The sequence below is a fragment of the Oncorhynchus keta genome, chromosome 14, assembly GCF_023373465.1.
Source record: "Oncorhynchus keta strain PuntledgeMale-10-30-2019 chromosome 14, Oket_V2, whole genome shotgun sequence".
Lineage (NCBI taxonomy): Eukaryota > Metazoa > Chordata > Actinopteri > Salmoniformes > Salmonidae > Oncorhynchus > Oncorhynchus keta.
In genome coordinates, this window is record NC_068434.1 from 52877193 (window position 1) to 52888031 (window position 10839).

At 43.6% G+C, this 10839-nt stretch overlaps 1 protein-coding gene across 1 annotated transcript; it reads right to left on the minus strand.

The window, feature by feature from the left end:
- Positions 1 to 661: 661 nt before the first annotated feature.
- On the minus strand, positions 662 to 10588 carry LOC118394286 (ankyrin repeat domain-containing protein 34B-like). The gene is made up of 6 exons (XM_035787491.2): positions 10492 to 10588; positions 4116 to 4411; positions 3551 to 3788; positions 2837 to 3270; positions 2371 to 2542; positions 662 to 2300 (listed from the first exon to the last, which is right to left on the minus strand). The coding sequence occupies exons 2-6, from the start codon at positions 4316 to 4318 to the stop codon at positions 1524 to 1526; spliced, it is 1824 nt and encodes a 607-aa protein (XP_035643384.1). The 5' UTR covers positions 4319 to 4411; positions 10492 to 10588; the 3' UTR covers positions 662 to 1523.
- Positions 10589 to 10839: the final 251 nt, after the last annotated feature.

The following is a 10839-nucleotide window of genomic DNA, read 5'->3' on the forward strand; positions in this document are numbered from 1 at the left end:
TATTGTCCAGGTTTCAAACAATGAAGTTCAGAAAAATAAGGCGATGCTACTAACCGTATTCTGGTAACCGTATTCTTTCCCAAAAACCTTCTCAGTTAACTATGTTATGTAGCTACAAAGTAGCCATAACCTGGCAGAATGATGTCATGATTATTTGCATCAATCCAATGGCCATTTGTTTTGCAAACTCCATCTCATGTGCTACAGACCAAGCAACAGTGATAGGTGCCTGCACACTTGAATTAAGGTTAACTACGACCCTTACCAGTGGTCTCCTGATGTGGTTTAAGCATTGTTATGTACTTACAACATCAAATTTGGTTGTTTTTCTATTAAGAAAGTGTGACTTTGAAAGCAAAAAAAATGAACAAAATAATGTGAATTCTATCTGTTTCAATAGTAGACCTACTTGCACAGTACAGCTTGGGTTGGACAGACTGAAAGACAATGGGATGGGATTGATCATTTTTTAAGGGTTCAGGATGTATTCTACTGTTTCTCAGATTATTTTTTACACAGGGCACCTTTCCTTTGCCGGTCGGGCTGTTTGGGACATTTTGGCCATAATTAGAGTATACCCACTTTTCCAGGCACCACTACACCACTGATGGAGCCCAGTGACTTGGTATATAGAGAAAAGAGGAGAGGGCCGTAAAGCAGTTTATTAGCAGAACAAGTGAAAGGCAATACAACAACTACCTCGTCAAATGGTGTACAAAACAGCCGTGTTGAATAGACACTCAGCAAATATAATGCTCTGACATTCTTACTAATCACTTTGTGTTCAAGAATCCTGATGGTCTTACTTAAATTTTTTTGGTGTTTGTTTTTCTCACTGACACACATGAATATTTTCCTTAGTGACTTAGATCTTCCACAGTCAGAGGAGTTAGCCTGAGTCCCGGATGTATTTGTGCTGTGTTGCCAATCCATTGCTTTCAGTCGGTCATTGATTTAGTCAGAGAATGACTCAGTCCCCCTTCCCTTTGAAGAGTAAATTATTTTGTCCTTATAGGATTCAAGGCCTCAGATTCCTTCATTCCATGTGTTAAAAGCATCTCTGTCTGTTGTTAGATGTCCTGAGGAGGAGTACCATAAGATTTCTGCACTCAGATTTCAAACGGATATAAATGTATCAATTGATCAAAGAAGAGCTGTTGTGTTACCGATGGTTCTGATGCGCCGATCGTAATTCCTCTATTCCTTCCTGGGCTTGATGGAATTGCAAGTCTGGTTGTCAAAGGAAGTGTAATTAAGCACATTGAAAAAGCTGGGATGAGCAATAATAAACTTCTGGTAAGAAGGCACAAGTTCTTTGTTAACAATGTTATGGTCACACAGCAGCAACAGAGCTTGATATAGGAAGCGGAGCACACAGTAGTCAGACACACAAAGAAAATGCAGCGTTCTAGTCTGGTCCCAAAACTGTTTGTGCAGTTTTGCCAAGGCGTGACAATGACTATAGGCCTGGGGTTAGCAAGACGGCACAAACAAACCTGGGGACCGGGCTAGCATCGTTCGTCTTAGTGGATGAAGAGCTCCTCGAAGTTGACAAGCTGTTTAATCTGCTCAGTCTGCATGGAGTGTCTTCTCAGCAATGTCTTAAACTTCAGATCCCTGTGGAAGGAAGGTGCACAGGGGACGAGAGGCTTTGACCCCGGCCCTGCTACAACACCCCCATTCAGATTCAGTGCTTTGGTGCTCCCACTCAGGCTGGGGCAGGTTGAGGTGGGGCTGACCCCGATGTCGGGTATGGGTGCGTGGGGGTTAAGAGGAGGCAGGTATCCCGGCCGGGTGTGGGAGATATGATCCAGGAGCAGGGCCCCCGAGCCTCTTCTCTCCAGGTTTGCGGGTCCCCTTCTCTGGGCAGTGCTCTCCAGGGACTCCCTAGAGCCTGACAGGGTGGATGACAGGGTGGATGACCGGCTGGTGACCAGCTTACGCTTCTCAGTTCCCCCTACACCACCCCCTATGCCTCTGTGGGATTCATTACACTCTGGGTGGCTGCTGTGGCCGAACTGGGGCAACTGGGAGTCAGAGCTATAGTGGTCCATGCCGATGTTGCGGCGGCGAACTACATTCTTTAGGCTGGACACGGCCAGGTTAGGGAGGCAGCAGTCTAGGGAGGATTTGTCCACTGGGAGGACTGGTTCATGAACGCCACAGGGACAGTTGGGGCAGCCTCCTCCGTCCCCCCGGTGCAAGAGGTTGGGGTGGGAAAAAGCTGCAGCGCTGTCATAAGACATCTTCCTACTCAGGCCTCTCCTTTGTCCTCCGCCACCTCCCTCACTTCCAGCCACCTGAGATACAAAAAATATACGTAAAAATGTATTATGATATAGACACATGATAAGTTATTATTATTATTACCTGCTCCAAGGCCCTTAGCAGCCCAGTGGAGTCTTTAGCGTCGATGCTCTGGTGACGGGCGAGGGTTGGATGTACCCCGGGCCCAGCCCTTCCGGACCCAGAGACGGCCAAGCTGTTGACCCAGAAGGAGAGCTCCTCCTCTGGGGTGATGTCCAGCAGCTCCTCGGTCAGGCTGAAACAATCCACACATATACAAAAAAATACACATTTGGCTGGAGCAATTGGCAGTTACTAGTGCAGTGCCATGTTAGCAGTTTAGGGGTTAAGTGCCTTCAAGGGCGCATTATCAGGGGTTCAAATCCCATGTCTGTCAGGGAAAAAAAGGTTCAGAGTGGGCGGCAACCAGATGGTAGCTGGCATCAGTGTCCTCACTGATGCCAGCAACCATCTGGTTGCCGCCTAATCTGAACCTTTTTTTCCCCTGACAGACATGGGATTTGAACCCCTGCTTCTCTTGGCTACCTACCTAGAGGCCTTGCTCTGCTGCAGCAGCAGAGATGGAACGATCTTCAGCCAAGGCTCCGAGTGGAGCCGCTGGACATGGAGCAGCTTCACCATCCCAGGACTGGGGCCTCGTAACAGGTTAGGGTCCCTGGTTGGGGAGCCTGGCTGAGAAGAATCAGAACCAGTAGAACCAGAGATGGTGGTTCCCCTTCCACCACCCTGGTGGTGCTGGTGCTCTCTGAGGCCCAAGAGGGGGCTCCCTGGGTGGGGGGAGGTGATGGCGGGGGAACCCTGTGGAGGGGTGCGGAGCTGTATGTCTGAGGGGGACATGCAGCAGGTGGCCGAGCCAGGGGTGCAGTGCATGCGCTCTTCCAGGTCGGGCGGTGGAGGCACGTTCAAATACTGCTTGGTCATCTGGCATCCCGAAGGTAGCTTGTCCGTGGTGATGATGATGACCTATAATGTAATATAAATAATATAAAACATAATCAAATTTAATACATGCCATTTAGCAGACGCTTTAATCCGAAGGTGACTTATAGTAGAGCATGCAAACATTTGGTCCCAGAGTAGGGTTGCAAAAATGTCTCAAAGTTCCCAGGTTTTCCAGAAATCCTGGTTGGAATACTCCAGCAATCATAAGTTCATAAGCACAAAATCTGGAATCCTCCAACCAGAAGTTCTGGAAAACTTTTTTGCAAACCTACCCAAGTGGGAATCAAACCCACATCCCCACCTCCTTGCCCTTGGCCTTGCAGGCATCCAGTAGAACTCTCAGGGCCTCCTTGTCCCCTGCATTGACAGCATAGACCAAAGTTGAGGAGCCAGAGTGGTCGTTCAGACTGGGGTCGGCTCCACTCCCCAGCAGCAGAGAGAGGACATCCACTCCGGCCTGCTCCAGACACGCATGCATCAGAGCAGTCTTACCGGCCTTATCCTGGATGTTTGGGTCAGCACCACTCTCCAGCAAGTACCTGTGGGGGGACATGGATGTCATGTTGATCAATACTCTGTGGATCAGTGAACTCCTGAAGAGGAGGTCAAGTGTATTTTTACTTGGCAACTCTATGGTAGGGCAGGGGTGGGCAATATTATTCATGAAGAGCAGGTGTTGGTGCAGGATTTGGTCTTCAATGTATTATTTAAGCAAGGTGTGTAATTGTTTCGGCTGGAGTGAAAGTCTGCACACACACTGGCCCATTGGGGATACAATTGGGCCACCCCTGCTCTGTGGTGTTTACCTCCTACTCCTAACACTAACCCAACCCATACGAGGTGTCATGGACTAGTGACTTACTTACCGAACCATCTTGTGTTTGGGCACGCTCTGTGCGTCCGTGTGGCGTGTCCGGCACGACACCATGAGGGGCGTCTCACCGCGCTCGTTGCTCTCGTTGATGTAAGCCCCTCCCTCCAGCAGCAGGCGTGTCAGACGCAGTCGACTCAGGAACACGGCCTTGAGTAGAGAGTTCCCATCCGTACGCACCTCTGTCGCGTCCTCCATGCCAGGATCAAAGGTATAGTGGCTCTCTAATGCAGGTACTGGTACTGTGTCTTATAGAGTCATCGTTAGTGTAGAGGCAAGTCTGTCAATGCCCTGTGGAATGTCAGATGGACAGAAAATGTGTCTTAGTGTTACTACAGCATTACAGCAGAATAAAAGGTGAAAGGTCATGCTAATGCAGGTAGTGTTACTGTGGTTTATAGGGTCATCTGTGAGATTCTAGATCCAACTTTGTCATGTTCCTGTGGGAACATATATAGACAGATGTGTTCATAGAAATATAATTACTAGAGTATTACTAGAGTAGATTATATAAGGATTCCCCATTCAAGTCAGTGTGCTGTGTTGGGTAGACCGGTGGCCATATTGAGTGTACCTATAACTGAGGGGGTCTGAGTTTTTGTTTCCGCTGCTTGAATATTTTGATGTGATGGCTTTTTCTAAAGGTTTGAGGATAGATTATGGTAATATTATGAATTATGAATCAGATTATGGAACCATCTTGGACCACACAGTATTTCCTGCTCCTAACACCTAGGATATATTCACTTTATTCTCAGAGAAAGTGAGGACTAAGGAGGACCAGAGAGACGGGCTATATCCCAAATGCTACCCTGTATAGGGAGCTGTGACACCCTGATCTGTTTCAGCTGTCTTGTGCTTGTCTCCACCCCCCATCAGGTGTCCCCTATTATTTTTACCCATTATCCCCTGTGTATTTATACCTGCATTTTTGTCTGTTGCCAGTTTGTCTTGTTTTGTCAACTCTTACCAGCATGTTTCCCATTTCCCTAGTTTTTTCCCCCTAGTTGTCTTCCCTGTTCCAACTTCTCTGCCTGACCTGACCTGGCCTGCCACTCTGTCCCTGGTTGACTGCCTTGGATTACAAACCTCTGCCTGCCCTCAACCTGCCCTTTGCCTGCCCCTTTGTTTATAATACATATTCTGAGTACAGAACTATCCGCCTCCTGTGTCTGCATCTGAGTCATATCCTGAGTCGTGATAGGAATAGGGTGTCATTTGGGACACAGACATGCTTAATTTCAAGGTGTGATGATATTTTAATAGTTCTTAAAATCAGAGGTTACGTAATAAAACACCCACTTAGTAATCAAGTGATGCATTTACTTATGTGGTTCTGTACTAATCCTTGTCCTTGTTGAGGAGCTCTGTTTGTGTTTTGTGCCTAACCTTGTCCTTGGTACGTGGACGTCAAGCATACACTCAATATACAGACGCAGTATGTTACACAACTCTCTCACCTCACACACACACACACCTCTCTCACCCAAGACAGCTTCAGTACATACAAAGGGACATCTCTTTCTTCAAGACATGTACTGTAAAGGAAGAAAACTTAGTCCTCTCTGACCCTCCGCTCCTAGAGTGACTGTATGACGGTATGCAGCACTAAATTCCATTGCCTGCTTGGCCTTGTGTTTTTGTTGCTGCCATCCATTGGACTTTTATAGAGAGAGAGAGAAAGACAGAGAAAAATATTGTTTGTGTGCGTATTCATCATCACTGTGTGCGTTTGGTCATTTCAAAAGGTAAGATATGCGTAGGAAGGTGGATAACATGAGGCATTCTGAAAGCTATGCCGCTTTCAAATAACCAGAGTCCAATCCATTCAGCTGCCTTTTGTATTGCAGGGGTAAGGGTCTGCTTCAATAGTCTGCTGCAGTAACCAGGATCACTGTACTTGGATAGTTCCAAGTAGATGGTTTGTAGATAATCAGTAGTTGTTCAAAAATGTCAACAGCAGTTTAACTAACCATCCACTAGCCCTAAACTTAACACTTATCCTAACCGTAACATTAACCCTGATTCTAAAGCTAATCCTGACCACAGCATTTCAGACTATCCAAATAAAGTGTAACCCAGTATCAGACTGAGAGGCAGAGCCACAGTACTATTGTAAACATTTTAAAAAATATATACATATATTTTTTTCACTCTGATTTTTAAGGGGATGTTGCAGCACTCCTACTTCCCACGGCTATGGAGAGAGTACAGTGAATTAAGTGTGAATTAAGTTTGTGATAGAAAAATGTCAGCTCTAAGGACCAAGGACTTGTGTTTAATGACCAAAAGGATTGTCCTTTTATTTTATGCAATGTCAGGTGATTTATAGTCAACCCCAAAAATGTGTGGTATTAAATTGTTCCCCTCAAGCCACTGACCAGATTGATTATATGATAACCTCTCTAAAGTCTATGCAATAGACTTTAGCAATGTTTGCAATGTTAGCAATGTTTGCATGCTGATAATCTATGGATAAAGCAATGTTAAAACAAAATGTAATGTCAATGACTATCAAACAACAAAATAAAAAGGCCTATAGGGAGGAGGTCAGAGACCTGGCAGTGTGGTGCAAGGACAACGACCTCTCCCTAAACGTGATCAAGACAAAGGAGATGAACGTGGACTACAGGAAAAGGAGGGCTGAGCATGCCCCCATTCACATCGACGGGGCTGTAAGTGAAGCAGGTCGAGAGCTTCAAGTTCCTTGGTGTCTACATCACCAACAAACTATCATGGTCCAAACACATCAAGACAGTCCTGAAGATGACACTACAACGCCTATTCCCCCTCAGGAGACTGAAAAGATTTGGCTTGGGTCCTCAGATCCTCAAAAAGTTCTACAGCTGCACCATCGAGAGCATCTTGACTGGTTGCATCACCGCCTGGAATGGCAACTGCTCGGCATCCAACTGCAAGGCCAAGCTTCCTGCCATCCAGGACCTATATACCAGGCGGTGTCAGAGGAAGGCCCTAAAGATTGTTAAAGATTCCAGACACCCTAGTGATAGACTGTTCTCTTTGCTACCGCACGGAAGGCGGTACAGGAGCGCCAAGTCTATGTCCAAAAGGTTCCTTAACAGCTTCTGCCCATAAGCCATAAGAATTGCTACCTGGACTATTTGCATTGACCCCCCCACCTGCTTTTTTTTTTACGCTGTTGCTACTCGCTGTTTATTATCTACAGATAGTCACTTTACTACTTGATGTATTCGGTGCTTGTGACAAGTAAAATCAGAAAAGTTGAGGTTGACTTTGGAGTGCACAGAGAGAGAGAGAGAGAGCGTGGCACAAAATATTGCATGTGAGATTACAGATCCTTTTAAAATTCTAGAAGATTCGTTCTAGGATTACTTTTAAATTCAGAAAGGATTTTTGCCCAAAATACACTATGACACCTTTGTTTCCTCAATGACATTCAATTCAGCATAAAAAAAGGTGCAAGTTTAAGTTTGTTCCATCTGAGTAAGTCTGACCACAAGTCAGAGACCACTGATGATACACTAAATGCATTTAATGGATGCTTTTAGTCTTCTTCTAATGCCTCTTAAGGGGAAAGTAATCAGAAAGTAACAAAGCAATCCGACTCGTTACTGAGTTTGGGTAATCCAAAATGTACTGATTCCTATTTTGAACAGGTAACTAGTAACTAACAGATTACATTTAGAAAGTAACCTACCCAACCGTTACACACTCAGGTTGTACAACGACGCACAACACAACAACATTTGATGCAATGATATTTTGTGATACAACATCTGTTGTATATGTTTGCAACATAACAACTTTAAGACAACCATTGTGCAGTTTCTTCTCAACACTTGTGTAATTATTGTTGTGAAAAAATACTCTGTTGTATCACAACTGTTGTGCCAAATACATTCTACATCAACATGAGTGTGTACAGGGCCAGAGAGTGCGGCTGCATGTGTTTGCAGACAGGAGGAGGTGTGTGCTCTCCACAGTCGGGGCCTGTCCCAAATGCACCCTATTGCCTATAGCCCAGGGTCAAAAGTAGTGGACTATATAGGGAATTGGGTGCCATTTTGGATACAACCTCCGAGGCAGCAGGACTTGTGATGAGGGCCATCTCTGTGGGGTGGCATTTAAACCTCAGTCAGCACTTTGCTTTGAGAGCCCGGCCCTGCCCTTCAAACTGCCTGAGTACAGAGAGAATACCTGATGAGACAGTTTGAGTCACAAATAGCATCCTATTCCCTATATAGTGCACAACGTTTGACCAGGTCCTATAGGGCCATTTGGGACCCAAACAGTTCTCTGTGGCACAGGGAACAAAAAGAACAATTTCCAACAGTTTTGGTTTGAGAGTGAGTTATTATTATATATTAGTTATATTATTAATGAATTCCATTTCCAAAGTACACTTTGGCAATATGCACATTGCTAAGTCATAAGTCACAGAACCAAGGTTGGGGTTAAATGCGCTTACATTTTCAAAATTAATTCAAACATTGAATTCATGAATTAGAAGTCATCCATTAGGGATTAGGCCTACTTGTATAATTAATTAGAATTATGAATGACTTTTAATTCATGAACTGAACATTTGAATTAATTTCCAAAATGAAAACGCATTTAACCCCAACCCTGATCCATGTTGTTGAAAGAAGGTTCTTGTCACAAAATTAAAATGAAATCAGATGGGAAATATGTCAAGATGTGAAAAGTATTAGCTCAATCAAAATGCCATCATTACGTTTCTGAGAAATGTACTGTCTTAAAAGTACATTCTAATTCATTTAAATTAAATTGTAGAATGTTTTCCATGCTAGTTCGTTTGATACCAGGATACCTTAAGATTCAGTCTTGGAGATGGAAAGTGTGTGAGTGAGTGAGTGAGTGAGTGAGTGAGTGAGTGAGTGAGTGAGTGAGTGAGTGAGTGAGTGAGTGAGTGGTCAGGTCACACCCATCACAACTAGCATAAAGTTTAATTTATGTGATATGCAATTTTCAGAGTGTAGGGCAGGCTGACCTCATCTTATTCAGCATGTACACACACAGTGTACAAGCACACACACACAAAACACCAGAACTACAGATGGACAACAGAACACAATGTAGCTTACAGTCATTTGAGATTGTTTATCAAAAGAAGGTCTTTGAGGAAGCTTAGCTGGCTCAGTGGGATAAAACAAACACCTCACACCTGCTTTGCTATTAACACACACACACACACACACACACACACACACACACACACACACACACACACACACACACACACACACACACACACTACACACACACACACACACACACACACACACACACACACACACACACACACACACACACACACACACACACCAATACAGTAGGGTAACAGTCAAATAAATAACCAGGTGGCTGGTTATTACTGTATGTATAGAAATAATAGAAATATTGAAATTTGATGGTGATGGTAGAAAAGCACTCTCTGAATGAGACTCAACTGAACACTAGGGAAGGTACATTTCATCCCTAGATGCTGCACGGCTGAGATTATCCTGTACAATAATCTGAGTAATGTTATTTATGTGTTGTTGTTTTTACAATAAGGTACAAGTTAGGGGTACTGTGTATGTTTCTTAGTTGAGCATTTAAATATGGAATAGATTGGTTCTTTAATATGCCTCATAAACAGATATCTACTAGACCATGTGAAGTTAATTGTTTTTCTACTCTACAGTTCAATCTCCCCTCCAAAAGACTGATAGCAACTTCAAGGGGGGATTTGTGTGTGTATTTGCTAAGCTGGGTGTGTATGTGTTTGCACTGAATAGATTTTTTTATTATATAGAAAGGTGGTTATTGTAAACAATATTTCCCATAATGACCAGAAACGTTATTAGAAAGCAATCATAGAACGTGGTTGGGAGATGTTGAAGAGTACTACTCTCCACTATACTTTCCTATGATTACATTTGATTTGTGCATTAGTAATTTTGATTAAAGTAATACTTAAGAGGGATGCCCATATATCTCACACAGATTTTCCAGGAAATGCTTTACACAATTCAGCGTAGTGAACTATCAGCTCGCAAACAACAGACATTGGCAGAATTTATAAGCGACAAATTATACAATGATGCTGTATGAGTGAGTTTTAAAAAGCTTTATGACATAGAGAAAATGTTATTCTTATGTAAACATTTACATTTACATTTAAACAACAATCTATTTTCACTATCAAACATAAGACTTACATGCTCATTACTAGTTTTAATTAAATGTGTGAAACTTATTTTTTCTGTCACAGAACTCACCCTCATAACACTTTTCAGTTATTCACTTGTCTACATTTTTTTGTTTGATCTTTAAACACATGTATTCACAGCATATACATAAGTTATTTCAACTGAATGACTTACCTTGAGTTATGTGGTCATGAACTCCTCAAATCACCTGTGATTCTCTTCTGTTTTTTATATCCTGGTCAAACAGTTGATAATTCACCAAAAGATGCCCACTGAGGAATGAAAGAGGGAAGGAGGGAGGAAAGGATAGCGATATAATGTTACGACCAATAAGAGCGATACCTAGTCAATTGTACAACTGAAATGCCTTCTGCATTTAACCCAACCACTCTGAATCAGAACAGGGGGCTGACATAATTGACATCCACATCTTCAGTGCACAGGGAACAGTGGGTTAACCACCTTGCCCAGGGGCAGATGTTTACCTTGTCAGCTTGGTGATTTGATCCAGCAACCTTTTGG